Source organism: Mycetomoellerius zeteki, unplaced genomic scaffold (assembly GCF_001594055.1).
Source record: "Mycetomoellerius zeteki isolate Tzet28-1 unplaced genomic scaffold, Tzet1.0 scaffold221, whole genome shotgun sequence".
NCBI classification, from domain to species: domain Eukaryota; kingdom Metazoa; phylum Arthropoda; class Insecta; order Hymenoptera; family Formicidae; genus Mycetomoellerius; species Mycetomoellerius zeteki.
The window spans coordinates 2,644,037-2,659,906 of NW_017257184.1; the positions used below are offsets into that span (position 1 = coordinate 2,644,037).

Here is a 15,870-nt window from a genome sequence, read left to right on the forward strand (position 1 = left end):
CGCAGCAGGCGCATTCACGCCAATTCACGCGTCGCACGGCACGACGGGGGCGACGACGCTTTTCGTTGCGAACGCCTCGAACGTTCCCGTCCGACCGCTCTCGACTCTTGCGAGTCAAGAGCGATTAAAAACCTTTATCGGCGCGATATCGCGCTCAGCCAGTGGCGCGCCGACTGTACTTTCCGTCGTATTGTTATTGAGCCGTAACAATTCAACTTTTATTTGCCGTCGTCGACGTCGTCATCCTCTTCAGCCGTCGTGAGCACGTGGCTCGAATAAATTCCGGTTCACGTTACGGAAATATCAACCGGACGTATAAACGTGCATGCCACTGCGTGTCTACGTCCGTTTTTTCTCACAATGGAAGCGACGCAGACACGCGGCAGCAAAAGCAGCAGCAGCGGTGACGATGGTGGTGGTGGTGGTAGTGGTACTTGTCCGCCATATTTTCTTTTTCCTTTTTCCCGTTTGATCGTAAAATTTTGAAAAATCCGGCGAGAAAATAATTCCGCGTGATAAAGTAATCCTCGGAGGCCACGACGTTTCCTCTCGCGTTCGATCTCTCCTCTTTTTTTTCCCTCCTCCTGCTCCTCCTCCTTCTCTAACCACCTCCTTTGCCGCCACCACTCTAATCGCGACGTCGCGAGGTTGGATCTATCGGACAAACGCGCCTGCAAAGCAGGAGCGTATTGCGATCGTTAATACTCCGCGAGACGAGGAGGACGCGTCGCCCGAATCGTCGCCAGCCCTTGTATTCTATAATTCGTTATGTGTTCATAACAGTCACGACAGTTGCGCAGCTTTTCTACTATGTAAAATATCTGCGCAACTGTCGTTATGAGCACATAACGATTGCATAACGAATTACGGAATGCAGGGGCAGGTCGCGCGCGGCCATCGCGAAAGTATCGGAGCCACGTGAAATTCACGTCGCGAAATCACGCGCGGTGTACACCCAAGAACTTCGATTCTTTCCCTCGGAAATTTTTACAAACTGAGGAGTGACCACTTTTTTTACAGTGCTCATAGTCTGTCATCCGTACGCAATTAACGACACGACTAAGGCCCAGTTCCACAACTCACAGTTAATTCTTAACCGAGGTTCAATTTGTTTCTCATTTCTTTCTAATTCTAGAATTAGAAAAAGACAATGAATAAGTTGAACCTCGGTTAAGAGTTAACTGTGAGTTGTGGAACTGAGCCTAAGGCTTGTTTCTACCAATGTGGATTAACTTTAATCTCGGTTTAATTTACTCTTCTTCTTTTTCTAATCCTTGGAACTAGAAAAAGATGAAGAGTAAGTTAAACCGAGAGTAAAGTTAATCTACAATTGGTAGAAACGAGCATAAGGTTTAGGCCCAGTTCCATAACTCACGGTTAATTCTTAATCGAGGTTCAACTTGTTTCTCATCTCTTTCTGATTCTAGAATTGGAAAGAGACAATAAATAAGTTGAACCTCGGTTAAGAGTTAAGTTAACCGTGAGTTGTGGAACTGGACCTAAACCTTACGTTCACTTACAACTAAATTACTATGAGCATTAATGTAAAAAACAGGTCACTTCTCAGTTTGTGAAAATTTCCGAGGGAAAGAATCGAAGTCCTTGGGTGTACGTTGATATCGCGTCGGTAACGCGACTTTTTCCTTATAAACGCATAATATTATTTAATATTTTAAGCATATTCTTAAAATATTAAATGTACATTTAATATTTTAAGCATATTCTTAAAATATTAAATGTAAATTTAATATTCTAAGAATATGCTTAAAATATTAAATAATATTATGCGTTTACAGGATTATTCTTTTCCCCGTCTTTTCCCTATGCCACAATCTACATCCCTCCTGCTGAGCGTGATTTCTACGATTTTTCAGATTGCGTCGTGAGATCGCGAGAAAACGCAGTTCCAAAGAATCCAAAGTCGGCCAACTCCATAGAGGGTCAATCGTGTAACTTTTTCTCTGACGCGGAAATATGATAAAAAGTGAAAATTTTTATGTACGTATATATGTGTAAATATACACACATTATACACATACAACAGCTTTCACTTTTCACATTTCCGCCCTAGAAAATAAGTTTCATGACCGATATCCTGTTTTCTATAGGTGAACAGGTATATACACTTTTGGAACTTAAAGTGAGATAGGTACATATTTGGCTGCGTTTAGTAGAGAACGCAGCTCTGCAACGGTTGTCAAATTCTTCAATATGATTGGTTCATACATTTGGATCCATAAGGAATCAAAAGCAAGAACCAATCGTATTGAACGCAGCCGTTGATACTTGATGAAAGCGAGAAAAAGAGTTCTAGTGCAGGAATAAAAAATGGACCTACCCAGATAACATTTTATGTTGCATAAGATATCTAAAGACGTCTTTTAAATATCTTATGCAACATAATCCATACAGCACAGAATTTGCAGCAATATCACTGCAAAATCTCTGCAATATTGCTGCAACATGCAATATTGCAGCAGTGTTGCTGCAACTTTTGTGCAACTTTATGCTGTAGGAAATATTATCTGGGTATACATACGAGTACATAAACATAAAAATTTTCACGTTTCCGCATTAGGAAAAAAGTTACACGATTGATTTCTTTTTCTTTGTTCTTGTACCTTCCTGCGTTCTAGGAAGGTGCAAGAACAAAGAGGGAAAAGAGAGGGAGGGAGAACCAACCGCGCAGACCTAACGTCGATACGGCGTCTCGTTCGGGTCCTCTTCCGCTCCAAATGTCGCCGCACGGAAGTCAACGTAAATATGGCCGCATTTCCAATAGCGACGATCGGCGTTCGATGGCCGTGTCCCGATCGACTCGATCGACGTGTCTCGCGCGAGCCTGCAGACGTTCTTTTTAAGACTTCCCACCGCTCCGTCGGCGCTTAAAAGGAAGTGCACCGCAGAGCGTCTGCGGGGAAGAAGGGGGAGTCGCGGAAAAGCGCAGGCGGTACGGTTGGAGTCGAGTCGACGATGGCCAAGACCGACGATGTATCGCGACAATCGGTCGGGAAGACCGAATCACTATTAGCTTATGCGATCACGCGTAGATCGAGTTTAGTCAAGTGGCTCCCACGGCCGCGGGGAACGGTATCAGCGCGGCGCCATGATTAACCCCGGCGCTGCCGGCCAACTCTGGCCCGCGATATTCTAGTCGTATACAGTCGTATAGTTGGAGGAAACGCCTTTATCCGCGATCCAGCGTTTGAGTGAATTGAAATGATAATAATGGACACCCGAAAAGCTTCTTAACTCCTCCTTCGAGGACAGGAGCTTTCTAACAAAGTTATAATTTTAACTTACGCACTGAGAAAAAAAATTGTTTATTTGACTAAATTTAATTAAACAATTTAGTTAACAGTTTTTTTTCTCAGGAAGATCTTGTAGCTTTCTAAAGATTTTCGGGATTACTGAATTTGATTCTGATTTCAGAATTCTAAAATTTAAATTTCAAAAAAAATAATCTGATTATCGTGAAAATTATCGGTTTTTATAGGAGGTTTTTGACATCTTTAAGTTTAAATGTGCAAGTCTAAAAATATCGAATTTCAAAAGGATAGCAACCTCCAGGAAAGTATAGTGTTACAGAGTTCACATAATCATTTGAAAGTCAGTGTGGAAATTAGTATAATCTCTAGTCAATTTTTGCCACATGCATATATACTATAATAGAATTTTCATTTACATATTTAGCATATATAATGTGATAAAGTATTATATAAACATGTAACAATAAAATATTAACATATAATAATACAATACTGTTGAAGCTCACTTTCTGCTTTGCATGATTATCTACTTATTTATGCTACTTCAGATTTTATATTAGATAGCATTTATTCTTATAAATGTTTTAGAAAATTTCAATAGCATCGGTCAATGACTACCATAGCAGTTATTCAAATGTTTTCCAAGTGTCTCTAATTATCACTGTTTATCTTTTTCAAATTATTAAAATAATGCCTATTTCTATTAATACATATTTTAACTTTAATCTTGGTATAATTTACTTTTTATCTTTTTCTAGTTTTAAGAATTAGAAAATAAGAATAAAATATAAGTTTTTATAATCTTATATTGGTAAAACTGGGCTTAATGTCCATTTCTATCAATGTAGATTAACTTTAATCTCGGTTTAATTTACTTTTTATCTTTTTCTAATTCCTAGGGTCAGTTTTAGCAACGCCAGTTAACTTAATCAGCCGTTGACTGACCAATCGCGTTTGCTGTTTTGTAGAATTGACCAATTGCGGTTGACAGTTTAATCATTGATTAAGCTTAATCAGCTTGGTGAAAATAGCCCTTAGAATAAGAAAGGATAAGAAAGAAATGAGATAAAGCTAATCGATCTACATTGAAATAAACATAAAACAATCGAATGCTCGTTTCTATCAAATATTAACTTTAACTTCGGCTAAATTCACTTTTCATCTTTTTTTAATTTTTAAAATTAAGATAAAGAAAAAGATAAGGAGTTAATTGAACCGAGATTAAAATTAAATTACATTGGTAGAAACGAGTATTAAACACGTACGGCCCGGTTCCACAAATGTAAGATTAACTTCAATCTCGGTTTAACTTATTATTTATCTTTTTCTATTTCTAGAAATTAGAAAAAAATAGATAGTAAAGTTAAACCAAGATTAAAATTAATCTTACATTTATATGGCTTGTCTTGTTTTCTGCCATTAAGTCTGTTTTACAATAAGATTACAAGCCGTAAGTCGTAAGAAATTAACCATAGTATCGATTATTTTTTTTATACTCAACTGTGATTTGATGACTGGCCAGTTTCTTACGGCTTGCGACTTACGACCCTGTTGTAGAACAGGCTTTAACCGACTCCGACAGATGCGCGCGCGCGCGTGCAAAAGTGCACGATCGACTCGGAGGAATCATCAGCGATTGGCACGATCAATTCGCACGGCTGATGATTTCACCATCGATCACCTTCGTCCCACGAATCTACCATTCTTTACCTTTCTTTTCCAGACAATCGAAACAAAGCTCAAGAGAAAAGAAACAAAAACGAAGGAATCAATCGGAGGCGGCCATATTGAGAGGCCAAGATTCCTCGGAGTCGAAGATCCTTGCCGAGATTTTCCGCATCTTTTTTACTCTCAAGTGTATTTATTTCCGATATTCTACGGAAGACAGTTCGCGGGTATATTAATAGCGCGTAAAATACCGTCCTGAGATGATTAATTGGAAACAAACCTTCGTGCCACCTGCTCCGAGGCGGTATAAAGTCTCTCGTAGTGGGTCTCGATATTATTGTACACGCGACCACTTTATCGACAACGACGTTAATTAGCGTCGCGTCATCAGCGATGGTGCAGATGGTCGAGTAATCGAGCAGCCAATCAAAAAAACTTCCTCGAAGATCCACTAATCGTCCAAACCATAATTCGTTCGTCCATTCATCAGTTAGTCCGATGGTCGCATCGATTCTGCCTCAAAAGTATCGACGGCGATACGAAAAAAATCGTCGTCGCGACGTCGGTAGCCGCTCTCTTTCTTAGTTTCCTTTTTCCCCACCTTTCAACTATCTCTATCCCTCTCTATCTCTCTTTCCTCTCCCTCACTCCGCTCCAACTTGTTTTAATTCTTGCCGAGCTCTTTTCCGTTCTCTCCGGTTTGCTGGCTTCGATCACGAATATCGCTCTTTCGTCACCGGAGTCAGCACTGGCCGTCGGAGCGGATGGCGGATCGTAGAAAGACTACGAGAAGGCGAACAGGCGCAGCCCCTTCCCTCCCCCACCTTCGCCGCGCCCTTGTGGTCGGCCGATCAGCAGAGCTGGCGACGGTGATGGCGATGGCAAAGTGGCGCAGCCCGGGCGCCCTCTGCAATTCTGTGCAATTCCGATTCCGTCCCGACGCCGGAAGAAGCGCGTCATTCTTCTCGATGGTCCCTTCTTCCCGGCGTTTCGTTTCAGGGTGCCATTTCATTTGTGCGTTTTCGCCATACGACAAATGTGTGCAGGACCTCGGATCTCTATAGCCAATCAACAGGCTTGAAAAATTTGTCGTACGATAAAAACGCACAAATGAAATATCAGCTTCAGGCTATTTTCCTTTTAAAAGATACCAGGGTTTGTCAGATTGGACTATTCTTCGTAATTTGGATTACTCAAGAAGTAAATTTGCAATGAAAAATAGCGCCCAATTATAAATTAGGCTACCGTTGCCCAATTGTTTTTTTTATTGAATAAGCAAATTGCGAAAAGTAGCCCGATCACAATCATGATCAATACAAACGTCGTTGACATTCAATGACTAACAAATAAGATAGAACGACACTCGTGTTGTCTGTGTCTCTTAAGTTAAAAGCAAAGCAGCCTTAATCGATTCACCGGAAGTCCCGCGGTTCTGGGCAGTGCCCCAGGGAGAAACTATACTCTCGTCATTCAGGATATTCGATGTTTAATTACACAGAGTACAACAGAAAGATCCTATAATGGATCAACCGTTCAAGAAAAGTACGTACGTTGAAAGTATCGAGTCCTAGGGGTATCCATCTTTTCTCTAGTAGGGTGGAAACATGAATATAAAATTTTTATATATTGTGTGTTTATATATTATACATACATAAAAATTTTTACTTTTCACATTTTCGCGTTAAGGGAAAAATTACATGATTGATCCTCTGAGCATGTGTGGATTATGGAATTATTCAGTTTTTCCTAAAAAAACATAATAGAAACCTAGAAACAATTATAAATACTTCCGATAGAATCCATTTCGAATAATTCATGTCCTACTACTCCTCGTTTATTTCTCAGAACGATCCATTTTAATCCTTTCTATTCTCGTCGCGGAGACGTCTTTGTCGTACATCGTATTTTCATCCCGAGAATCCTCTCTTCCGTCTCGCAGCGGTAACACCTTAGAATCTATCATTCCTACTTAGTCACGTCTCTTATCGTTTGCTATTATTATCGCTAATTGTCTCTTCCTTCCTCGCGAACTCGCTGCACTCGGACGGGAACGTCTCCCTCGCCGCTGCCTCTCAGGGTCGCCTACTTTCCGGTCCTGATGGAACCACGTCGGTTCGTCTCGGCGGTTCTCGGTCTGCAGATCTCGGCAGCCGAGAGCAAATCCTCGGAGTCGCAGAATATATCGACATGCTGACCATGTGCCTCGCCGATATATCGTTTCCTCCGGGGCGGAGCGAAGCGCGCTCACGTATACAGGGTGTCCCAGGCGTCCGGTCGATGCTTTCTGTCGACGGAAATGCGGACGGTAGTTTTTGCTCATTTACTATTGTGTTTTCAATACCTACTAACGTCCTACGCGAGGCCTCCTTCAGAGGCCGCAATAGGAATTGGGGATGTGACAGCTGATCACATACACACCTACATTCTACCCATACACAAATGGTACGCATTCCTTCTATTTCCTTTCCGGAAACTTAGGTACGTATTATGGAATTATTCGGAATAAATACCAATTGGAATTGTTCAATTATTTTCTACATTTCAGAAATTACAATAGAAATAATAATAATATTTATTATTGTTATATTATTATTATTTCTAATTATTATTCAATTGGAATTATTTCCATTGGAATATTATTTAATAATCCAATGGAAATTCTAATTAAAATTCATTTCGAATGTTTCATATATAATATGAGTGATTTATTTAATGTGATTTTTTTTTATCTCTTGATAAGGACAAAATGCAAAACACATATGTTGACATTATTTAATAAAGCGTGAAATAATTTATATACAATTAAAGTTTTGAAACGTGTGAAATATGACACGAGCAGAAGAGCACGCTGGAGTATTCTTACCCTCTACAGAAGAGGAGGGGGGGAGGGATATTTATCTGCGCTTCAAAGGTTACGTAAATTACGAGAGTTCCCATTCCAAAATGTGCATCTTTTTCCTCTTTTCGATATCATGATTTACGCGAGCGTATCGCACGTGACATCACCGGACGAACGTTGTGTCGGAAGAGACGACCTTTCGGAGCGCGGATCGCGCAACGGTCGCGATAACAACGTTTGATGTGTGAGTGTGTGCAATAGGGCGTTACGCAAACGCGTGCCTCTTACCTGCTGAGAGAGGCGCGCGTGCACGTGTTCCGACGCCATTGAGAAGAACACGCTGGAAAGAATGTATACTATAATATGCAGTGATGAAGAAAAGCGAAAAGGACTTTTATCAGAGTTCGATCAGGCCAACCCTGGATAAATTTTACTGTCACATCCCAGAACCACGAGTCATTATAATATCAAAACGATGTCAAAATGATCAAAGTCAATGATAAAAGTCATTTTTCAATCATTTCCGATTCATTTTAATGTCATTTTGACGTTATCGTGACTTGTTGTTTTGCTTGAGATGAGTCTGATGACTGAAGAATGCAGGACATTTGTTAATTAATCGTTTGATCGTTGACATGATAAATATTTACAATATATATTCAACATTTAACTTTAGTAACGTTTACATATATTTCTCCAGATATACTAAATATTTGAAAATAAATTTTTCGAAATTTATCGAATCTGTTATAATCAATGAAAGCCAATATATACGCATAACAGAATCTGAAATAATTAAGCTGACAGGAAACATGCTAATGAGAATTAATAACGTCAGCTTGTTTCCATTGCAGTTTCCTGAGAGAATAAAGTATGATGACATTCTGCTGATTACAGGATAAATTCAGCTTGTTTCCATTGTAGTTTCCTAGAAGAATAGAATACGATGACATATATTCTGCGCGTCGATTACAGAAAAAAATTCAGCAATAGAATATGGTGATATTACTAAAAATTTAGAGATGCCGTATTTCATTGAAATAGTTATAAAATAACATCTCTTGCTCTATTCAGCAGGCTATATGTTGAACATGATATGAGCTTAATGCGGACGTAGTTGATATTACAACATTCTGTTTGAATTTGCTGACTAGGGCTGCGTTCCGTTCATGCATCAAGCGCATGATGCATCTTTTATCCTTGTTATTCACCGAATGTTAAACAAGGATAAATAATGCATTATGCGCATCATGCGAGAAACGGAACGCAGCCAAACTGTCAGCATTAACTCCTACTCACTGGGAGTCAATGATTCGAAGGTGATCGGGTTAATGCACGAATGTTTAGTCCCGAGAGCTGAATACACAATAAGACCAACATTGACGGGTCGTTAATTCGAACAGATTCAATCTATAATAGAATAAATATTTGTCTTGCCTTTATGCGATCGAAGAGATTCGATCGCAGAGGTAAATTTGGGCAAATTACGTAATAGTTCGATGCGTAAAGCGCATGGCAAAGACAGTTTTGTCAATGACGGAAATCGAAAGTAACAAACGGCTGATGATTAATATTTTGTAAAAATCTTGAATCAAATTCCATTCTATTTTATTCATCTGTATTATTTGCTATATATGTATATTTCCGCGTAATCTTTCTTCTAAATAGGAGAAATCTTGTCACGAGTTTCACATGGCGATAAACTCGATGGATAAAAGCGAAACGCATCACAATGTTGATAAAGTGATTCGTTGATAATATCAACGCACGTTTAACTAATTCGCTTTAAATTCACTATCATCTAATGATATCTATTATTAACTGTTGATGCGGTATGACACAACATATTGGACATTGGATGCATTCTACTCGACACTTGCAACGTTCATGGAATCATTTCATTTTTGTTGTTTATCAAATGTTAAACAAGAACAAAAGCTTGCGAGCATTGTGAGCACCAAATAATTAATGTCCGTATTCATAGTCGGGCCTTATATTTAAGGCTTCCTTAAATTGATCTTCAGCTACTCTACGAATTATTTCATTGGCTACTGAGTATCTAAAGATAAATTTAAGGAAGCCTCAAGTACAAGGTCAAACTATGAATACGGGCATAAGACGCTTCTATAAAGCCCGTATCATATTAGATATTACTATGGACGGAATCCATAAACGTTGCTCAAGATTCGAGATAGTCTTAGACCCGTATTCATAGTCGGGCCTTATATTTAAGGCTTCCTTAAATTTATCTTCAGATGCTCTACGAATGATTTTATTGGCTACTAAGCATCTAAAGATAAATTTAAGGAAGCCTTAAGTACAAGGTCTGACTATGAATACGAGCATTAAGCTAGTGCATGAACCAATCAGAGAGCCGTATTAGCATCTTAAGACATTGCTTGAGATTAAGAATGACACGCATTCTACAATAAGCCATTAATCATAAATCAGAAGTTAAAAGCTGGAAATTGACCAATCACAGTCGTCGATTTCCAGCTTCTAACTTCTGATTTATGACTAATGGCTTATTGTAGAATGGCCATGATGGCCGCAGCACAGACTCTTGCATAACGCATAATGCATAGTGCATAAGGGAATCGACCAATCGAAATTCTTCTTTTCCATGGAATGGAAGGAAAGGAAAGATTCTGATTAGTTGATTCCCTTATGCACTATGCGTTATGCATAAGAAAATAAACTAATCAAAGTTTCCTTCCTTTCCATGAAATAAAGAACTTTGATCGGATGAATTTTTTATGCCTTATGTGTTATGCGTTATGCAAGAGTCTGTGCTCCCCGCTTTAGACCGGCCTATGGATTCCGTCCTATGCATTATGTGGGGTCTACAATAGAAGTCGTAGCAGTCGTAGGGTTTTAAGTCGTAGAAAATTGACCAATCACAGTCGAATATGAGAAGAATAATCAACTATGATTGATCAATTTTCTATGACTTAAGACCTACGACCATTACTTCTATTGTAGATCCCGCATTAGAGATTAAGGATTGCGAATTAGAGATTAGAATTCGATCAATCAGATAATTTTAATTTTAATCCGTTTCGTTCTGATTGATTGAATTAATCTTCAATGCTCAATCCACGATCTCTAATGCGTAATGTGACACAGGCTTAAATCGTGACTTGCGATTATTATATAAGATAGGAATTTGTATTTTCACATAATGAAGAATTTATCGAAAGTTTCGAGAGGTTGACGAATTTTCCATGAGTCATTATAAGCTATAATCAATGATGAGACCTTTAGAGATCTTGTAGAGTTATTTATATTGATGGAATACCATGAAAAATAAGAAATCACCATTGAGAAATATTCATTTGTTTTCTATATCTTCACATATTTAGCTGATTTGACCTTTGCAGATAGAAATAGAAAAATTCGGAATATTTATATCCGCTCTTTAAAGGATAGGAAGTTTATTCCTACTAGAATAAAATATAAGTAATATAAAATCAATGAGAAGTAGATTATAATTCATCTATAAAAGATATAGAAATTAAAAAATACGAATACATGATAATTACGATCTTTGTGCAATTTTTACTCTAAAAAAAAATAGAAATTTCCACTTCAATCATTTTTCTTATTTATTATAATTATTAAAAACTTTAGGACAATCTCGACCAAACTCCGATTAACTTAACCGACGTTCATGTTAAGGAAATGATACAGTATCTTTTAACAAGTTGGAGTTTGGTCGGAGTCGTTTTTAATCAATGTTCGTTCAAGGATCTTTTATTTTGACAATTTGAGTAAATCGGTATATTGGTTTGCATAAGGTTGGTCTCGTTATCGTTTCTTTCCCACACATCTTGCTGATAACGTTAAGACTATATAAGTAGACGTATATGTCTTCGTAAATTATTTAACGTCGGAGATAATTATGTTTTCCATCGTTTTTGCTTGGGTTACAGCAAAATGAAAATTCCTATCTTAATGTTAGCATAACATTTGTTCATGCCACTCAGACGAAATTAAGTAATCACGATAGTTGATAACTGATAGCAAACTTTACTGACTAGTTGTTATTTGCCACGCGATAGATCATGCGTTGCAATTTTTTTTAAATTCTAACGTAACTGTTTGCTGATACTACATTATTGATACCGGATACAATACCTATATGTACGATGTATCTTGGAAATGTGATTGGATCGCGCAATGTTAAGAAAATGTGTAACGATTTAAAAAGAGAAGTTTCCACGCTAAAAGTTTGTACTTTTTAATTTTCCAAGGATTTAATTTCGTCGAGGGAATCACGTTAATGCAAAATGATTCGCAAGGTATCTTAATGTTAGCTTATGTAACTTAATGTTAATTTGTATGGTTAAAAAATTTATTAAAAAATCTATACAATGTTGTTCATAAATATCTTTTGTTTTTCTGATCAAACTGTTGCTCAATTAAGTAAATATAAAAAGCATTATAATAAAGAATAATTTAGAATTTTTTAGAGCATCGATTATTTTGTTTTGAATGATTGATCTAATCATTAGTCAATATCAACATTATCTTGCCTATTACATAGCCATCAAGAAAAATATGAGGCAACCAGTTTATAACGTTTTATAGAGCGAACAGTCTGATTAATGCCTCGAAGATAAATCAAACGTAATATCGTACGATGTGGCGTGAAACAGAAGAGGATTCGACGTAACTGTAGCGACAATTTTACATACATGTAATTATGTATATAATATATGCTCATTGAAATCTAATTTTTTTCCCGTAACCACGTAAACATTTTTTTCCTTTCATTACAATGTAATGACTTAATACTTCGCTCGCAGGGTACATTCCTTGTCACCAACGAGTCATGCGTCGAGTTGTTTCTTCAAATTATCAGCGAGCTTGTTCATAAATTCGAATGTTTCTAGGTAATCGGCCCTGGTGACGTTGCTCATACCCTTGATGCATATAGCGAGGTCCTTGGTGAAGTAACCAGATTCGATGGTGTCGACGCAAACCTTCTCTAGCGTTTCGGCAAAGTGTCGCAAACGTGGATTGTCATCAAGTTTAGCGCGATGTAATAGGCCGCGAGTCCACGCAAAAATAGAGGCGATCGGATTGGTGGACGTCTCCTTGCCCTGCTGGTGCTGACGGTAGTGACGAGTGACGGTGCCGTGGGCGGCTTCGGCTTCAATTGTGCGACCATCCGGACAAATGAGGACTGACGTCATCATGCCCAAGGAACCATAACCCTGTGCCACCGAATCCGACTGTACATCACCGTCATAGTTCTTACACGACCATACAAAACCACCATCGGATTTCATGGCGTAGGCCACCATATCATCGATCAGTCGGTGTTCGTACCATATCTTCTTCGCCTCAAACTGCTCTTTGTATTCCTTATCATAGATCTCCTGGAATATATCCTTGAAGCGACCATCATACTTCTTGAGAATCGTGTTCTTCGTGGACAGATACAGTGGATAGTTGCGCGATAGCGCGTATTGGAATGAGCTGTGAGCAAAAGCGCGAATGCTTTCATCAGTATTATATTGAGCCTGAGCGATACCAGGACCTTGAAAATCGTGGACGGTGTGCTGGATCTTCTCGCCGGAATTGCCAGTCCAGGTAATTTCTAGTTTACCCGGACCCGGTACCACGAAATCCGTGGCTTTGTACTGATCAGCATGTGCGTGTCTGCCAATAATGATTGGCTCCTTCCAGCAGACCACCAAACGCGGTATGTTCTTGCAGATGATCGCCTCGCGGAATACCGTGCCGCCCAGGATGTTCCTGATAGTGCCGTTCGGACTTTTCCACATCTGTTTCAGCTTGAATTCCTCTACACGTTTTTCATCGGGCGTGATGGTGGCGCACTTGATACCGACATTGTAACGTTTTATTGCTTCAGCGCATTCTACTGTGACCTTGTCATCTGTAGCATCACGATTCTCAATGCCCAAATCGTATGTATGTAATTCGATGTCTAAGTAGGGTAAAATGAGTTTCTCCTTAATCGAATCCCATATGATACGTGTCATTTCATCGCCAAGAATGTCGACGACTGGACCTGCCTAAAGGTTGCAAAATATTTCCAAGATTACTTAAAATAAAAAAAAAACAAGAATATTTATTTTATTAAAAAATCTATACAATGTTTATAAATATCTTTTGTTTTTCTTATCAAACTGTTGTTCAATTAAATAAATTCAAAAAGCCATTACAATAAGGAATAATTTAGAGTTTTAGAGCATCGATTATTTTGTTGCCTTTTACGGCAAGATATTTGATGGAATTTTTTTCTAGACAAATCTTTTTTCATACATAAGTTTCACTTTGTAAATTAATATTAATTAAAAATGTCTTTTTAAAATACTACAATCTATGTCGGACTCAGTATTTTAATATTTATTTTTAGATACAGTATTCCCATATTTTTAATTATTAGATAATATTCATATATTCAAGATTAGCACTAATGAAGATGTATTCCAAATTAATAAAGTAAAAAGTCAGACGATCGGTGTAAAGTCCACTTTCACACGCCCCTTTCTTTGAAGCAATGGAAATCAAGGTTATCATACCGGTTTTAAATCCCTCCTCCCACTTTTTGAACCTCGCCCCAGGATATCAATTACGTAACTCCTCTAGACCGGAAAAAAGTGAAAATTATTATGTATGTCAACACATTATAAAAATTTTCACTTTTCGCATTTCCGTTCTAAGGAAAACGTTACCGTCCCGATGAGACAGTGTCATTTTGGAGCAGACAGTTGATTCACATTTACCTTTATTTTTGCCATTGTCGCGAATGAGGCGCCGAAAACGCTCTTCACGAGTTGTTCCGTCGACGACGGATGTTGCAGCAGGTGGCGACGGTGACAATTGGATTCCCGCACAGCGAGCGGGAACGATGACGACGACGAGACACCGTAGTAAGTGGCGGACTGTAATGAGCGTACAGTCCTTATAAAATGCGCGTACGGTTGGAGGACACGGTGGGGCGCAAGCATGGCAGTAAATGACGCGTGTCACCCACCTCTCCACCTATATACTTGTACTTTTTAATATTCCCTTCTCCTCTTATTGTTTCTCTACCTTTTTTTCTTTTTTCCCTACTTCACGACGCACTTGACTCTTTTATTTTTTTAAATCAATTGTTAACGCGACGTAGAACGTTTAGCCTAAGATTGATCTGATATCACTGCAATGATAAGAACCGTTATCACGCGAAGTCATGTTCTTATACGAGTACCCCAGATTCCAGAAATTCTCGAATGAAATTTAACGCATCTCTTTATCTTTCTCTTTCTCTTCCTTTCTTATGTCGAGAACGAATGCGATGTAACTGACGTAACTGATCGGCGTAGGGGAGAGGCATATGCTTTTTATTGCGTTGCTCGTTATCGTATGAATTCGTATTTTTATAGAGGACGCGTGCGAGATGCATTGATGTGACGTAGTACTTGTAGTTTTGCGGTTTTGCGTATCTATCAGCATCTATCGAGATTCTCTCAACCTTGAGATCTTACGACTGGATTTCACCGAGATTTGGAGTCGCATCCCACCAGCGCTGTTTCCAGTTGTTTCGAGATATTTCGAGCACTGTTGCTACAATTGGCTGTAAATGAAAATAAAGGACAACGTAAACACATGGATTGTATTTTCTTTCGAAGTCACGGCGCGTTTAATATTTTTAGCAAGAGCCGCCATATTGCGCGAGTTCATCGGAAAAATTTCACTATCAGATGTTTCATAAGGGTATATCCACACAACTTGCATAGCCGCATAAACGTATGCATAAAGAAAATTATCCAATCACAATTTACGTGCGTCTTTATAGGAGAAATGCGATTGAATAATTTTCTTTATGCATACGTTTATGCTGCTATGCAAGTTTGTGTGGATATACTACCTGCTATTGGAGGCTTAAGCCCGAGACACAATGCGACGGAATAGCGATAGCGATAGGAATAACACGATTTCAACCTATCAGAAACTGCGTATTCCGATATATCCGATTTCTGATAGGTTGAAATCATGTTATTCCTATCTCTATCGCTATTCCCTCGTACTGTGTCTTGGGCTTTAGGGTGAAATCACACGGTGCGGAAAAGACTGCGG

General features: G+C 38.6%; 2 protein-coding genes across 7 annotated transcripts in view; both read right to left on the reverse strand.

Annotated features, from left to right (window-relative positions):
• Positions 1 to 5,706, reverse strand: part of LOC108722905 (zinc finger protein 91) — a 342,323-nt gene extending 336,617 nt beyond the window's left edge. For all 6 annotated transcript variants that reach the window (XR_001936620.1, XM_018448253.1, XM_018448252.1 and 3 more), the window contains exon 1: positions 5,218 to 5,706. The gene's annotated coding sequence lies outside the window, so the exon portion shown is untranslated. The remainder of the gene's footprint in view (positions 1 to 5,217) is intronic.
• A 6,391-nt stretch (positions 5,707 to 12,097) lies between these two features.
• Positions 12,098 to 15,043, reverse strand: Idh (isocitrate dehydrogenase [NADP] cytoplasmic). Its single transcript, XM_018448414.1, has 2 exons — positions 14,535 to 15,043; positions 12,098 to 13,820 (listed from the first exon to the last, which is right to left on the reverse strand). The coding sequence occupies exons 1-2, from the start codon at positions 14,757 to 14,759 to the stop codon at positions 12,609 to 12,611; spliced, it is 1,437 nt and encodes a 478-aa protein (XP_018303916.1). The 5' UTR covers positions 14,760 to 15,043; the 3' UTR covers positions 12,098 to 12,608.
• Between the last annotated feature and the right edge of the window lie 827 nt (positions 15,044 to 15,870).

Coding starts and splice junctions, on each gene's coding strand:
- Idh (XM_018448414.1), bottom strand. CDS start 14,759: ATGCTTGCGCCCCACCGTGTCCTCCAACCGTACGCGCATTTTATAAGG. Junction 13,821..14,534: donor CGACAATGGCAAAAATAAAG/GTAAATGTGAAT, acceptor TGCAACCTTTAG/GCAGGTCCAGTCGTCGACAT.